Consider the following 17,591-nt stretch of genomic DNA (forward strand, 5'->3'; position numbering starts at 1 on the left):
GGTGGATCAGTCCGGGGGTGCCATCTACGTGAAGCCAAGGTCAAAGAGGTGTGCTGCCGCCGCCGAGGGGCCTTAAAGGTCCAAACGCCCGGCATTGGCTCAACTCCCAAAATCCCCTTTTCCCCGGACATGGCTAAGCCGCGCACGGTTAGACGCTGGAGGGTCCAACCCTCGTGTGCTCGGGTACGTGGTGTTGCAACGCACAAAACGCCTGCTCACACAGACGCCCCTGCGGAACGTCAAAGAACGCTTACGCATTAATATTTCTGTAAATAACAAAGGCGTCAGCAAATAAGCTGGCACTGGAAGCATATTTATCGCTTAGGTGATTATTATAAACGAACAACAGGGTTGACCCAAGTACCGAACCTTGACGCCCACGAGAGTTTACGGGCGTTAATGCTGAGCAAGATCCAGTTGCAGAAACAAGCAGCTGTCGTCTATCTAGAAAGTGAATGACCGAATTCACACATTTCTGCTTGGCAATTTTTATTATAATACGGTTATGAGCCCCGTTACGAAACGCTTTTTCGAGTCGATGAATACAGTGTGTATTCTAATTAGGTTATCTACAGTGTCGCAAAGGTCGGAAATAATTCAAATAGCTGTGACTCGCAGGAGCGTCCACGCAAGGACCCGTTTCGGTTTGGTAAAAATGGAATTGTGCTGATCCGAATATATCATCGTTGTAGATAAAAAGGTGACTTTAAAAATCAAGCTACGTTTGTTAATGAGACGGGCCTGTAGTTTGTAAGGGTACATGGTATCTAAATTCGATTATATGTATAACACGAACAATTTTTCATGCATCTGGCAAGTATCCGGTATCAATAAAATGCTGAACAGTGGCAGTGAGATTGCGAGCTATCATTGGTTCAACTAGCTTGTGCAGTTTGGGGCATATACCGCCAGTACCAGGGGCTGAATTATTTGATATAGGATTAATAGATAGTTCTACTACCTCTTGCGTAAGCACAATGTAGTTCATGGTGACATTTATAAGTGGGGGATTGGAGTTCCATAGGTAAGCAGGGAGCTCAAAAATTTTAAATTTGCAAGCTGGTCAATCGAACGGATCTCCAAGCGTTTGCATGTATTAACAAAATTATACTTTATGAAAAATATACTTGCGCGCCTTTCCCAATTTGTGATAGTAAAATTGTACTGACAACCAGAAAAAGTGAAAACGGACATGATAATTCGCAAAAACGCACATATGATGTGTATACTGACGCACACCACTCATCACATCACTTTAATTTCCTTAATGACCCCTTTTGGGGTGTTACATAAGAGGTGGGGTTTACAAAATGCAGGCATTTACAGGGGTGAAAATGTTGATGGGCACGTTATGGCAGCGATATGATGGAGAAGGCCGTTCCAGTCAGTTGCTGCTCATGAAAAAATGAGTTCCTGAAGGTAGTGGTACGAGCTCGTGGGCGCAACGCTTGAAGAGGGTGAGCGATGCGATGGGATCTGCGTGGTGGGGTGCGCGGATGTGTGGTTCTTGTCTTAGTGATGAATAAAAGAACTTGTTATTCATGACAAGACTGGCAATATGGCGGCGAGAAGAAAGATTACATAAATCTGATTGCAATTTTAGACATGATATGCTAACGTCGTATGAGAATGAGCTGGAGTGAATGAACCTGGTAGCCCGGTTTTGTACAGCTCGATGGCATTTGTTAAATACGCTTGATGAGGATTCCAGATGGCCGATGCGTATTCCAGTTTAGTTGCGATGAGTGAAACATGTTGTGGAGCTTCCCGCTGCTGACGTCTTAAGAAACCTAGTATTTTATTAGCCGATGATATCTTGTTAGACACGTGTAGACGCCACGATAAATCTTCAGAAATGGTGATATGTAAGTATTTGTAAGACTGAACGAGGTGAACAGGGGAGCTAGAAGCAGTATATTCGAAAACAAAGGGTTTGCATACATATGTCCTTTCACGTGTTTCCTTCTTTTTTGACCGACTTTACGCAGTTCTTAAGCAAATCGTACGAAATGCACGTTTGTAAACAGGATGCACTTATATGCCTGTTTTCTTGGACTCTCCTTTCTTTTTATCTGCCATAATCTTTCTTATCACTGCATTTTTCATTAGAATTAAGGTTGTTTTCCCCATTGAAATGCTACACGAAGTCAACATAAAAGTCGTATAAGATTAACACGCCTAGGATGTCGAGGCGGCTTCAGCAATGTAGATTGGTTGTGCTTGGAGACCAGGCGGATAGGTTGGGAGCATTTGCTTCGCCCTACAACGCGCTATGAGCGATCAAAATTCCTCTGAAACGCGTTGTTGAGACCTTAATCTTCAGTAAGCTAGTTTCATTCAACAAAAACCTAAGCACGCATTTAGGTGGAACTTCAACCATGTCCCCTCTTACATGGCATGACTTGTACCGTTTAACCATGCACGTACTTAGGCTTTCTTGCACCTTCGACATCGTATAACTTCTAGCTTAACTTCGTAAGGTGGCGACATAAATATAAATCCAAGACATGGCCAATGTCTTTTCGCGAGTTTTATGCTATTACTTATTTACAATTTTGGCGCTGTGACACATTCATTCCGCAGCTGACACGGACGTACTCTTTATTCGCCTAATCATAAGGCGCGGAGTGGTTGGTGTTGAGTTCACCTGGTCGCAGTCGTTGACGTTACTCCATTGGCCAGCGTAGACCCAGGTAAGGAAGAGGCAGAAATGCGTTTTGGGAGAGGAGTACAATGGACGTATGCAATCGAATTCAGCTGCACTTTTTTCTTTTCGTTGCATACGCCCAAGCAGAATATTCGACATTGATCGGAACCCGATCGTGAGAGTATGTACATAGGAAACGCAAGACTGTAAGGGTGTGCAAACAGCGGATCTCGAAACCGATTTCAGTGTGGTATTTACCGAATGTCCCTCCCGCTCAGTGAAAATGCAATCAGCGTCGCATTTTCTGCACAAACACGGATTCGAATAAGCGGTTTCGTAAGCGCGTAAATATTTGGATTCTAACGATGGCGAACGCAGCACTATTTTGAGTAACCTCGGAGACAAATACGCTTCCCTCGATCGATCCTTTGATCTCTGCAGTTCTGCGCAGACTGATGAGCAACCAACACGTATTCCACTCGATATTTAGGATAACTTAAGTTTTGCCGCTTTAGAGAAAACATGCCGCCGTGAAAAACTTGAAGAGGTCGAGGACAACCAATTACGATAATTAATTATCCTAGTGCTGGAGAATTTTAACAGCGTGCAAGGACACGCATAAAATATATATTGAAGATTAGGGTGAACGAAAAAAGTAATAATTTTCTGAGGGATTAAACGAATGAAATGGTGATCCTGCGCCATTCGCCTGTTCCGGTAGCGCTAGTCGAGGTACACCGAGGGTAAGTAGAAACGATTACGAGAAGAACAGGACGTGGTGCGCACTGCGATAATCCGTTGGAGATAGAAAACTCTACGTAAATAACAGGTGCAAGCAGGGGAGCTCTGAGCAACCTTTCGCTTCTTCCGTGTAAACTGGGGCTGCGCCCTTGTGACTGTATTAAAACTGTGAAACAAACTCGAAGGCATTCCACACATGAACGTTTGCGGATGAAATTCGATTATTGTGGCAATTCTGCAAAAGTTTCACCACCTGGTGACACGTAAAGAACGAATATCAGACTGCATCAAAGTCGGTGTGCAAAAGAAATATGCAGTGGCAAATCAGTTTTGCGGAATCCCGCAAGATGGAGGAAAGTTCATGAAAGGGAATATTATCATGCACCGGATTATAGCACGCAGCTACAAAGGAAACTTGGAAACCCATACAGGTTTCTCAGATATAAAGCTTCGAACTTGAAGAATAATTCGTCCTAGTCCGGGGTACTTGCTGTTTCGTCTTTAAGAACTAGGTACTACTTAGAAAAAAAAAAGCTTCACTAAAACCAATTAAATTTACTTGAAGCTTTAGTTAAATATTGAACTATTTTCCTCAAATGGCTTTCCTTACGCACAGCGGGACTAATCTACGCAGTATTGAAGGCAACGCGAAACAACAAGGGCAGACCACGCAGAATGGATACCTGTCCTTGTTTGGCGCTGCCTTCACTTCACCATGGAACAGTACCAACTCGTCCAAATGTCAACCTTGCTACAGTATAAAGTACGTGTGGTGCCAATGCGTTTCCTGGCGTGCTTTGAAGATGGATGCGTCAAAATTGGCACCCGTCTCAGCAGATTTGCTAATTAGCAGGCCTGCTCTCAGCATTGACAGCCTTCCTCTGAGAGGTTGCAGAGCAACCACTGCAATTTAGTGAGTGAGCAAAGTGAAGATATTGGTTTTTTGATTCATAAGGTTTAACTTTCCAAAGGAGCACTTTGGCTACAAAAGGATCTTTGCGGAAAGCTCCAGAGTAATTTTTGTCCAGCCGTGGGTTCTTTAAAGGCACAAATAAACAAAGCATGCGAGCACCTCTGCATTTTGTCTGCACGGGAATGTGGCCGCTGCTGGCTCGAATCGAACCCGTGACCTTACGCTGAGTAGCGCAGTGTCGTAGCCACTGAGCCACCGCGATGACTAAAATTAAAAGTTAGAACTTGTCCGCCACTTTAAGGAATGCAAAGTAATTAGAAGTAATCAATAAATCGGCTACTGGCAAATAAAAATATGTGGTGAAGAAGTAAATAAAACAAAAGACGGGTGATTTAATCCGGAACATTCACACTTTCACTGACAAAAAAGAAACATTCTGCCCATAAGAAAACTTATTGTCAACCGAGGATCACGGACAGTAGTTCCAGTTATAAACAAGATCACCGGTGACAGTTACAAGAAACTAACACATCCGAACGCTGGTTCAACATGTTGCCTATGCTGGTAATTTAGTCGAAGAAAAAAAAAAGAGTGAAAAAAATGAAGCTATTTTCGACCTACCGCTGCTGAGAGTAGATGAAATAAAATATTTTCATTACGCTTGTAAATGAAATATTCTCATTCAAGATGTCTGGAAAATGCAACGTGGAGCTTCGTTTCGGCAGGCAGAGAAATACAAGTTAGAAACAAGGAAATATAACAAACAGTATGAAACGCCCCTTATCTCTCCTGCCATGTAAGTAACGATATTTCAGAGTAGCGAGCGTTAAAGACTGAGAAGCTTTGTGGGAAGTTAAACGCGTGAATGCAGTGGAGTCGACTTTCACGCTGGTATGGCTCATTTTGTTCCTTCCCTGAGGAGCGTGGAGTCTAGTACTTTAAAGAAAAACATTATGGGCACTACGGGCAATAAAACTGGCAGTGTATTTTGCAGGCAAGAACACTTGATTTACATTTGTGAGTAACCTGAATCAAGGACAGTAGTCGTGTTGCTGCTTGCGGTGCATTGCTGCTCCAAAATCGGACCTTAAAAGTCAAACAACAAAATACTTGTCAGTTGAGACAAAAATGGCATTTGAAGTGAGAAGCTGAGGGCGGGACAGAAAGAGGGGGGGGGGGGTGCGGAGGGGTCTGTCTTGCGCATCTGGATGCACAGCACGCGAAGGTATGCGCAGCGTCCTTGCAGGTGCCGCCCTCCCGCGCGGCCAGAAAGACTTGTCCCTAGACATGCGTGATCGAACAAGCAGTGCGCTTACCGGCATTGTCTGGCTGCCGTGGAGAGCATTGATAGCTGCCTGTGCTTCAGTGTGTGTACTAAACTTGACAAATGCGCAACCTGCAAGAGAAAAAGAGAACGCAACACTCGGATGAGTGCAATGTTTCAATACCATGCGACGCTCGAGCTTTGCAGCAGCATACGCAGGCAAAACTGACAATTAAACACGCGCACATGGCGAATAACCTATTGGCGCATTCCAAGCGGCTCTGTTACATCAAATGAACAGCGCCCACCGGGTGGACGAAGGTGACACGTAATATAAGAATTTGGGGGTTTTGGCTTCACTGCACTGCCGACAACAGGTTCTTCGCGTATTGTGTTGGTCAACTCATTGCCAGCATAAGGACTGAAAGTCAGAAAAAAAGAAAGAGAATAGCGGATACAGTAAAAGTGCGGGCTAACAGCGGTGGGAGCCCAGCTTTCAATTCCTTTACAGTTTGCAATAGGTACAGTACAGTCCGCTCCTAATGGGAACGCTCACTCTCTCTTCCGCCATCGATTACTTCTGAGGTATGAGAAGTACTCCTACGCGATATTTTTTGTGCATAGATGTTTAGATGTTTCATCAGAGACACATCTTTTCGACAAAGTTGATGAGCTGTCGCAGTTCCATTGCTTTTGCTGCGAGGTAAATGCCACCTCTAACCCGCCGTGGTTGCTCAGTGGCTATGGTGTTAGGCTGCTGAGCACGAGGTCGCGGGATCGAATCCCGGCCACGGCGGCCGCATTTCGATGGGGGCGAAATGCGAAAACACCCGTGTACTTAGATTTAGGTGCACGTTAAAGAACCCCAGGTGGTCAAAATTTCCGGAGTCCCCCACTACGGCGTGCCTCATAATCAGAAAGTGGTTTTGGCACGTAAAACCCCATATATTATATTATATTAAATGCCACCTCTAGGAAGTGGAGCCCTCGTACGTTAGCAGAAAGATAATAGCAAGTAGGCAGCCCAAGTTCATATGGAAACAACTAATTCGCTATGCTATACACTTTGGAGTTTCCCACAGCGAAGAATTCATACAAGGAAATGTACACACACGAAACATACACTCAGAAATATATGTATGTGCAACACGTCGACAAAACAGGGCACAAGCGAGAGGCAAACAAAATACACAAGTGAAAGTCGGTTGAAGTACGAAGTAAGGTCACAATTCATGCTTTTTTAGGCTCCCAGTACCAACTGCTATAGACGGGCCACTATCAATAAACAATCCTTTATTCTTCCGGCTGTCTTCTTATGCTGGGAATCCATACAAGAATGACCTAATTTACCAAATCAGTGTGTAAGTGCATATCAAAGAAGAGCAATATAACAAAAATTGGCAGGCACTTCACTAATATTACCTGCCACTTATGCGATAATATAAGAACGCTGAAACAACCCGTTATGAAGGCAATATTAATGAATATGAATCACTTCGGAGCATGTTTATAAGCTATTTATGAAAGAAAACAAGAGTACAGACGTATGATCTTGACGATGATGACATATAGCAAGAATCTGACATTGGAACTGAAATTACGCAGCGAGTTGATAAAGTCAGCCAAGCTGTATCGTAGATTTTGAGGCTTTAGCTGTGGGCAAGGGAAGGTTGTACGCTTGTCATGTTGATGTCGTGCCCTGCGCACAGGTATAAAAGCGCGCCGACAACGTTAATTCGACTCAATTTTTCATCTCTGATTTTACTTAGTTCCTGGCTGTGTTGATCTAACCGCGCGCTCTCAAGTCATTCAGCGATTGGGACACATTAAAAACGGAGACAGCGCACATTACACGCACGCTCCAATACTGGTAGGGTGATCGGACCGATTGAGCTGCGGCAAGCCTGCCGGGCAGAGCGAGAGAGAGAGGGAGAGAGAGAGATAATGAAATTACGAACCCTGCACGCTTCGTTGGGAGTACGTGACGTCAAGGCCTTTCCCCTCAAGAGCGGGACGCGAGCCGTGTTCAAATTTATTGCACAGTTGTTTTTCAGCCGTCTGATTTCGTGCGCGCTCTATGACAGCCTGATGAAGTCACGACAAATGCAAAATCTAATTAGCCTAACTAAGCTTCTCCTGTATGTAATTGACGTCTTCCTTAGCTGCCCACAAGAAAGAAACACGCTTTGCAACACATTAGGCATAATCTATATATATATATATATATATATATATATATATATATATATATATATATATATATATATATATATATATATATGTGTGTGTGTGTGTGTGTGTACGAGTGGCAGCAGATCGTAAACGATCTGTTGCCTCTCGTAATAGCTTCAGCTGCGTTTCGAAGCCACTGCCAGGTGATATAATGGTGCGAACTCCGAGCTCTGCGCGCGACTGTATCTTATCTAACGGAGAGTTTTCCTCCCCACGCTTCGGCAGTCGCTGCACCTTGCGACAGAGCCGTTCCCGTGGTCCCCTGCGCTCCCATCAACGCCGGCTCGTGACTCCCTCAAGGTGCCACCGGGCAAACACGCGTACACCCCCCCCCCTCCCCCCAAGCCTATACTCACTCCCGTCCCAATCGCCAGTTCTCACCCCACTCGTTCTCCTGAGTCTGGCACCCCACGGCATTCGCTCTCCTGCCTTATTCCGTCGGCTAGTTTTCTCCCGACTCGTAATATATAGCGGCTTCCTGCCTTCCAGACTCCACAACACCAAGGGCCAAGCCGCACAAAGAGAAAAACGGCGAAGCATCGATGCTGGGAGGGTTGCACGGCAACGGAAGGTTCTTCAATGCGGCCACCTGCGTAACGTTTTGGCTCCGTGCGGCGTATACGCCGTCCAATGCACGGGATCGGTGGAACGACCAGAAGTCTCTCTCACGAATTTCTCACACCGTGTGTCGCAACTGCGGCTTCAGCGTTCGTATCTGCGGCTCAAACGTTCTCAGTCTCGATAAACCGGCGAGGCTCAGGCAGCACTGAGAGGTAATTACACCGAAGCACCTCACTGGAATAATGGTGGAAAATGAAGAAGAGGAAGAATTTTCTTGTTTTCCTCTTCTTATCACGGCCCACCTGAGATACAATAAACATATATTTATTTATATACACTGCCAACAATACAATGGTTGAAATATCACCAAGGACGTCACCATCCGTTGCATATCATTCGTAGTAGATTTCCAATGTACCACTCGTCGTACGGTCTTCTGTGATCGCGGGAAAAAGAAGGCAGTTTAAGGACACCTTCGTACCATTTCTAGAGTAGGTAGAGAAATGTTAGACCATGGCGTTTGCAGCCCAACAAGCCTGAAGAGAGAAACCGAGCGCCCGCACAGCGTCAGCGGTCTACATAGTGCGCTCTCTGCGACTAGACAGAAGTGGCAAATATTCCCATATATAAACGCACTTAGAAGCTAGCCGATGTGACTATGTATTTTCTTTAGAATATTAACTCCGCTACAGTGAGAATACGCACCGAAAAATTTTGTTTTGTACTATAGATGAACGTAACGTGGCACGTTCCTGAAAAAATGATCTGCACAGGAGCTCTAACTGAGGCTTTCGTGGTTATTCTGAAGCGAAAAAAGAAGAAGCAAGAAACTAAGTGTTTTGTTGTTGTTGATCATGAAAGCGAGCAGCGTGGCGTTATGTATGACCGATCTGACCTTTTCCGCACTTTCTGTTTGTGGACTTGCAGGAGCTTTAGCAGGGAAGAGTGAAGGCACGTTGATGACGCACATGCCAGTTATATGGCGGCACACTTTTCGAAACTCCACTTTGCTTCTACTCATATTTTATTCCCGTAATGATCCTGCCGACCTAAACGATCTGAATACCGTCTCAAGGCGTCAATTCGGGTTATACGAGAACGCATGAAGTGTAAACAAAACAAGAAACGAAAGGAATGCTAGGAGATAAGCAAGAAGAGGAAGGAAAGGAAAAAAAATAGAAAGGCGAGTTCATTCCTCACCGGTTGCGCAACGAGAAAACGAAACCGGCGCCCCGCAGATGGCAGCAGCAGCAGCAGCAGATCAGCGGGAAACGATCACCGGAGGAGACGGAGGGGAGCGCCGGTACCACGCCAGCTTAGAAAGCAAATGAAGCGCGGAGGCGGCGAGATGCCGCAGCGGGGAATAACCGGGCGAAGATGTGGAGAAGAGAAAACAAAAGGGCGCGATCGGCGTCCGCGATAGCCATCGCACAGCAGCCAGCGTGTGCCGACCCGCACACGCTATATCCTTTCCGGAATCTTTCCCACATTTCCCGGGACCCCCGCATCGCCTCGGGTGCAATGGGAGCGCGCATTAAGACGGCGCGGCGGCGCATAAGAGGTGGGGGCCCACCTTTTTAATCCGGCCGCCGTCTGGGCCCCGCTGCATCGACCTCCCCCGGACGGTGGCGCACATTTGGAAGCGGGAGTCGCGCGCAGAACTGAAATCGATTTCGAATAACGGGAAACGAGAAGCACGATATGGAGACACACGGAGAAAGACGTCTCGGCCTTCAAAACTTTCACTGAGGCTGAGTGCGCCAGCCGTAGCTCGCTAGCCGCTTGGCGGAGGACCCAATCTTTCGGCAGAAAGCGCCAAATGAGTTGGTAGGCCGGATAGGGCCGCAGGGTCCAGGGTCGAAGACAGCGAAGCAAAATAGATAATATAACGTTAGTGGAGACGGAAGGCAGCCGTCGATGCAGGTAATGAGACGTCGAAGCTAAAGGTTCGCCCGTCGCGGCCTTTTCAGCTCGCTATATGTGCGCGCCATGCGAATATCGGGACGGGCGTCCCCAAGTACCTTTGAGATTTAAATCGGCGCTGGACAGAGGAAGCGGGGTTAATTTGGATAGCTGTGTTGCTGCACTCGTTGGGTGCGCGAAGAGCGACTGTTAGAGTTATTTTCAATAGCCCGGATCTCCGTACATTCAAGGACTGAAATGAAAAACGCTGGGCTTGGTTCGTGTGTCACGCGTTCTTAGAAGCAGCAGCTTTTTATTTATTTACTTATTTATTTACGCATACATGCATACAAAAGCAACAGTAGTCGGGGGTTATTTCATTCATCTCTCGCGGCACCCGGCGCAAGCGTCATCGTAGTTATCATAACCTTATTTATTTACCCATTGTGGCGTAATCGCGTTCGCCGGTGTTGCCTAAATTTGGTCGTCGCTGCGTTTGTGTCACCGTTGCCGCGCAGCGCTGGCTCAAAAATACACTGCAACGAGACCTTCAGGTTCCATTACGCTGATCTGGCTCAAAAGTGATGGATAGTTGTCTCACGTAAGTACTGCAGCATTTTGCTTCTTATCTGCAAAGGAACCTTAGGGATGATCTTTAAAGACGATTGTAGCGGTAAGCAGGTTTCTTTCTGCATGATCTAATGCAGCGCGAGCAAATAGCCAAGCGACTGGGTTCAGTTTTATCCAAGCTGATGGTTTTCATTCGTTAATCTCTTGCGCTATTTGTCTTAGCGCTGTTGTCGCTCGGTGTAGCGTTCAGGCCAGTAATCCTCCAGGCACAGGGATGAGTACGTCCGGTAGTAGGAGAAAAAAAAGAAGGTTATTTTACATATTTACAATGGCTTCAGACACAGGAGCCCACTCCACGTTTTCAAAACAAATAATAATAATAATAATAATAATAATAATAATAATAATAATAATAATAATAATAATAATAATAATAATAATAATAATAATAATAATAATGTAGGAGCACTTTAAATGCCCTGAGCTCGCTGCATATCTGAGCACACACACGTCGGCACCCGTCAGGACACATTGCACCAAGGGTGTCCCCTTTTAAAACAGTCGTGTTCCTTAGGTGACTAGACCAGGGAATCTGATGACTGTCTCTCGGCCAGTCATAATCGTCGAACCGTTCGCAATGTGCCACCCATGCAATCGCAGCGTTCCACCGGACTCGGCCTCCAATGTCGCGCGATCACCCCCGCACACGAGGCAACCACGTGGGAACCTGAAGTCGACGCAGTTCCCGTGCAAGTTCCCGACGTTGGGCCCTTGCATCAGTTACTGGCGTTTCCGCGACGGTCAGCTTGCAGCGACCCGGGGCGCCTTGCCTTGACGGTTGTTACCGCGTCTACAGAATCCTGTGGTCGTTGTCGCCTTGAGGGGAGCTTCTTTGTTGACGCGTCGACGACAGTCGGTGCCAGGGTGCATCGTCGTCTGTGCGAGCGCTGATGAAGGGGCCGCCTCGTGAGAATCACCTAAGGAATACCCGTTGTCGTTCTGAGACGTAACAGCGGTAATGCATTACACCGCAGCACTTATATAGTTGTCGAATTTCGAGGCATCTTAATACCTTATGTACGAGGTAAAACAAAGGAAGACCGGTAAAGTACTCAACGTCACATATGAACACAAATATTTAGCTACATCTTGTTCTATCTGGTACTATATCTTGTCCAGAGGTTTCAGAAGACATTCAAGAGGATGTGATTAAAAAAGTTGGAGAAACAGGAGAATAGAAATGAATGTAACCTATGTAGACTCGCTGTTTCTCTGATAGACAGAAAGCTTCCCAGCTTTTATGCATCACTTACCCAGGGTGTCTACCAAGTTGACATTTCCAAATTCCCTGAGTTTTCCAGGTTTTCCCTGAGCACCTCTGCGAAATTCCCTGAATGAGCCAGAACTTTGTTTTATGTCAAGACAGGCTGACACCACGTTGCCCGATGCTGTCACTCTCTAGTAAGCATGCTGAAACAAAAAATTACTTAATCCAGTTTGAATAGTAAGGAGTAATATCTATTTTATTTAAAAAGAAAACAGAAGGAAGGTTTTAGTAAAATGCACAGCGAAAGAAATGGTAAAGCCCATTCTAAATTGAGTCGAACATTTTCAAATACGAATGAAAAGGAGATGCATACATAAGTAAATATTTTCTAACATCAGCTATTTCTATCAACTGATAGCAAGCTCATCTGTATGAGGTCCAGAACTTTGTCACAACTAAGGTTCTCTCTCAGCAGCTGGGAAGTCAACCTCAACTGTCCTGACATACTCTCAGCCCGTACACAACATCTCAGTGTTGGGTTTCACTGCTTAAACAATTTATTTTAGTTTGGATGAGGGACACTTGTGTCTCAGCGTCAGCCAACACTTAGTTTTTTTAGCTCAAGCTCCTTCAAAAAGGCGGCGGCACCCTTCTTTTCCTGTTAATTCCTCAGTGCGTCGGTCCTTTCTGTTCTCATCCTCCTTCTACCACGCTTTCACCACATGGATCATCTGAAGCATCCTCTTGGTCAGTTGTACAGTCAACATTTGATTTTTCGGACTTCCGAGGGGCCGCAAAAGAAATTGAAAAAAAAAAAACGGGCAGTCTGAAAAAAATTAATGCATGTCTTTAACTGCCTTTAAGGGCTAAAATTACCACAGGCACGTCTGAAAAAGCTCTGAAGGCCTGCCAGTACGCTTATTAGGCATATCAGGGCTTGTACTGTGACAGGAGACGGGGTGCACGCATGTGTAATTAAGGAATACATACTGTGTCCCGTGACAATTGCCCCCTTCCCAAGCTTGTTATGCTTCACCGCCTAACAATAGTGTACTGAGGCGAAGCTAACTTTCGGAGACGCATTACGCAACGCGCTGTGCTCTGCGAGCTTCAAGGCCAATTGCGAGGATTACAAAGGCGGAGTCGGTGCCATTGGTGATAGCGGCGAATTCTTTCAATGAAAAACACGGCACCGCACGGCAAGAAGCTTAATAGCGAACATAGAAACAGCTAGGCCTAACGTTGCCACGGTGGTGGTTACGGCTGCCAGCGGATCTGCCTGCGAGAGTGCCGGTTCGAGGCGGCGAGATAATCAATATAGCGGCGGTGGCGGCTTTGATTAATGCCATTTCAGACCTGCAGTCAGGGCAATATACGTTGACTATATGGAGTACGTGGTGGTGCCGCAAAACCGTACAAATTATCGGGCGTGTCCGAAAAATCGGGCGTCTAGAAAATCGGTCGTTAACTACTCTGGCAATACATCGTGCCGATGACACGGCGTCAATGACGATTCGTTGCGATTCCTCTGTTACTGGAGCCAGCATTAACACGACTTTCGTTCCCTTTCAATAAAGTTACAGCTAATTTTCCCTGATAGAAGCACAAATTCCCTGAGTTTTCCCTGAGTTTTTCCAGACTGTTCAAATTCCCTGAGGATTCCCGGTTTTCCCGGTTTTCCCGGTTGGTAGACACCCTGTTACCGTTATCTTTTTTCTTGAAGCTTAAGCTTACAACAACCACCAAAGACGAAAACAAACAAAGAATGACGCAGACGGAGCTCTGAACAGCCAGGCTGCTCTAAAATCAAACAAAGCAACATATTACATCCTGTCATGCGTTTTCTGTCCGGCCGTGCCAAGCGCATACTGTTCCATGGTTAATGACAAGCCTTCGCTTAGCGAAACATTGTCCTTTTAATATACTAGCTGCCGTCTAATCAGCGAAAGACCGCGACCAGAGAGCCAAATATATTCGCACAGGACGCGTTAGCCGGCGCAGTATCCTTGCGGAACACAAAACAGAAATGCGTTGTTACGAGAAAAGTGCTTTGGGCGCGAAGTTTCAAGAGCGAACCTGTGTGGGCCCGGACGCTGCCATGTGGCGACTGCGTATACCCAGAGGAAGCACGAGCAACAGAGCATGTTCTGTTACTCCACAGTGCCACTCTGACAGACCTGGCCGCGCCGCGTGGCAGCACCGCAGTTCCGCGCATGACTTGCGATTTAAGAATACATGTCGCCAGCCTTTGGAGCATCGCCCCAGTTTGTGCATTGCTCTTCCTTCCAAACAATAACCGTCACCTTATATTTCTGCTTCTTACGACGCTGCTCTTACGACGTCGACGATAAAGCGCAGTGTGCTCGAAACCTTCTCTGCCCACAAATAGTGTCATTGTTTTTGTATTTGTCTAAACTGCGAGCTATGCACTGGCAAGCACTTGAGTGCACGCACGCACGCACGCACGCACGCACGCACGCACGCACGCACGCACGCACGCACGCACGCATCTACACGTATACCAGTACCCGAACCCTCGGCTCACAGGCAGAATCCACGTACTGTGCTGTCTATATGCCGTTGGTTGCACCGTCGCGCTTTACCCTGCTTCGACACTGGCTCCGATAGAACGCAAGCGCTGAGCGCGCCTTTCCTTGCGCCACGCTGCTGCACTGGATGGCAGTGTTAATACTGCTGCACGGAGCGCGCCACGCGAACACCGCCGCAGGACGGTCTTCATGCGCCGGAGGAGGGCGCGCCCGGCGGTGAGTGAGCCGCAATTTGGAGCGAGATTTAAAGCTACGCGGCTGCTGCCCGGACGCCCCCAGCGCGCGCAGGGAAACGCAGACCGCGCAATCATGCAGCGGAGAAGCGACGACCACAACGTGGCAGCGCCGACGCGCGCGCGCACACACACACGTGCGCCGGAACGAAACGACCGCTGAGTGCCACGTTTTTAACGACGCGAATAATTCCTCCGTCTCGCTGAATTTCGGGTGTCACGTACGCAGAGAAGGCCGTAGGCACGGAGGGCGGAGAGGAACGTGATAAACGGACACAGTGCGAGAGACAGAGAGAAAGTGGAAGCAACGAATTTCGTTGCGGTACCTACAGTTATGGCGCACGGAAAAAGACCCGTTTCCTCTTTTCTATAGAGCCTCTTGCTCTTGCTTTCGTGATAGTCTTCACCATGGCAGAAAACCAAAAGTGACTCGCAGAGGTGAGGCAGGCCCGGTTAGCCGACGGAGAAAATTACGCCATCTAGGGTGTCAAAAAGTTTACTGGGGTGATAATTCTCGCAAGAGCGATGTGCAGGGAGAGCCCGTTTAACTCTCGCAAAGCGAGCTGCGCCGCTGAACACGTGCGCTCAGTAAAGCTTCGCGCCCCGACCGCAAGTGCGACACAGCAGCCTCCGGAATCGCCTCCTGCGATTTGGCACACGCTGCTTAACTGGAATGAGATAGAGCGTCCTGCACCATTCCTTGGTTGCATTCGCGTCACCCGCGACTGCGAGAGATTACGGGCTTAGGCGTATGAATACACGCTCATTTGTGAGTTTGTGGAACGCGCGAGAGAATTGAAGTCCGCGACAACCAAAGGAGACTCTTAAGAATAGTAAATACCGTGAGAACCAACTCCTCCGCGCCACCAAGCAGGCTGTGCAAGTAATGTGGGAGCCACGTCCGGGGCACCTGCGGGAAACTTCCCGCCTCGCTACATTGCAGGAGAACAGAGCCCATCATCGCTCCAACTCTGCACGCAGTCAGTCGTTCGTCGCTGGGGATCGCGGACCCACCCACGACTATCCCGACTATCTAAACAAGGTGCAGTTACGCCTCCGGACGACGAGTCTCATTAAATAAAACGCATTTCTTTATCTCACCCCCGCCCCCAACCATGCATACCGCAGTTTACAGTTCTTGTGCCCTGGTTTTAAAGTGCGGCTATTGATGCACCTGTGCTGTCCGAGGCGGACTGCTCTTTGCGCTGGGTCCTTAAAACAGCGCGCTTTTCCGGCTGTCGCACTCAAGCAGCGCAACTGAACCAGCCATTTAAGATCAGCTCTAACTTTTTCCTCGTTCGCGCTCACGCGTTTCTCAGTCACGGCGAGTGGTCCTTTGTTTTCCCAAAACTAATAATGTCATCGGTGACTCGTTCATTCAAAGGTAACAAAACAAAAAATCGCCCACATCTCGCACGCTGTGGGAATCGGTGTAAGCGAAGCTAAATGAGCCGGTAGTAAGACGGACGATGCATTACGATAAGAGATGCCCAGCGGATTTCGGAGACGAATGCCTTTCACAATCGTCCTCAGACGCGACTGGCGACCTCGCAAAAAACAACACAGAGCCATCACCGACCATAGCACCTAACGCTCAGACGCCACAAACACAGCTTCAACAAACACTGGCAACTCAAAGACCCCTTACTCCTCCTGCACGCAACCATCCACCGCCAGGTTACGCCAAGCTTCGTTGAGTTTTTGCTCAACCGACGAAATGGCGGCGAATGTGTCACCCTATGCAAACAAAGTATCTTTCCATGGCGTCTGAAATCGAGACCTCGGAGACCGTTTTTTCATCCGCATTTTTATCTGCGTTTTGCATCCGCCGCCAAGTGACGGCACCTAGCTGTTGCCGAAACCTCCAAACTCCTTCGCCAGGCGACACTCCTTTTCAGTGCACGTTTGGTTTTACCTCAATCGGCGGAATTGCAACCGTGTGCAATAATCAGCTTCATTGCGTTTTCTGGCCGCTACCAGGTGACGCCATCCACGCGACGCAGTAACTGAGATATGTGTATGCTGCAGCAAAAATCTGAAGACCACTCAGTACCTCCTTGCGGAATACGAAGGGATTCGCCAACGCACACCTTCCAGAAGCGATTGGATTTAAAGCGGACGGAAGCATCAACCAGTGAGCAGTCGAAATAAGCAAGGTACGTTAAGAGCATTGGTGGAAAGAAAGCGGGAAAGAGATTAATACGACCGGGTCCGTCAAGGCATTGATAGCGGCACAAGGTAGATATGCAAGTTTTGAGGAAGGGAAATAAGGATTCAAGAGACCTGTACAAGAACGCTAGAATGAAGAGCATGTATAGCACACCTGAGTATATCTCAAGCAGGCTAGGTGATTACTTGTCACCTCCCCGTTTCAAAGGGGACGCGAATAAATCATCGGCAAGTAATAACTGATAGCAGTCGAGATAAGTAAGAAACGTTTAGAGCATTGGTGTAAAAAAAGCAGGGAATATATTGATAGAACCGGAGTCACTGCAAGCATAAGTAACAGTAGAATATAGTGACATATGTAGTAAATACGCAAGTTGAGATAGACATCAGATAGGCAAGGTGCTAGGTTATGCAGTAAAACCTGATTAAATCACATAGGCTAGGTAACAATTTGTCGCCTACCTGTTTCAAAGGGGGCGCCAATAAAAATCACCAAGAAGCCTCTCATGTCCTCCATCAGGTGACGCCACTCTTTATGCGAGT

The 17,591-nt window shown here is 47.2% G+C and overlaps 1 protein-coding gene across 9 annotated transcripts in view; it reads right to left on the reverse strand.

The window, feature by feature from the left end:
• Positions 1 to 17,591, reverse strand: part of bru3 (bruno 3) — a 1,518,741-nt gene that overhangs the window by 54,343 nt on the left and 1,446,807 nt on the right. For all 9 annotated transcript variants that reach the window (XM_070537813.1, XM_065432510.2, XM_065432508.2 and 6 more), the window contains one exon: positions 5,618 to 5,697. In XM_070537813.1, coding sequence (XP_070393914.1) covers positions 5,618 to 5,697 — 80 coding nt within the window. The remainder of the gene's footprint in view (positions 1 to 5,617; positions 5,698 to 17,591) is intronic.

The sequence above is a fragment of the Dermacentor albipictus genome, chromosome 4, assembly GCF_038994185.2.
Source record: "Dermacentor albipictus isolate Rhodes 1998 colony chromosome 4, USDA_Dalb.pri_finalv2, whole genome shotgun sequence".
In the NCBI taxonomy this organism is placed as follows: domain Eukaryota; kingdom Metazoa; phylum Arthropoda; class Arachnida; order Ixodida; family Ixodidae; genus Dermacentor; species Dermacentor albipictus.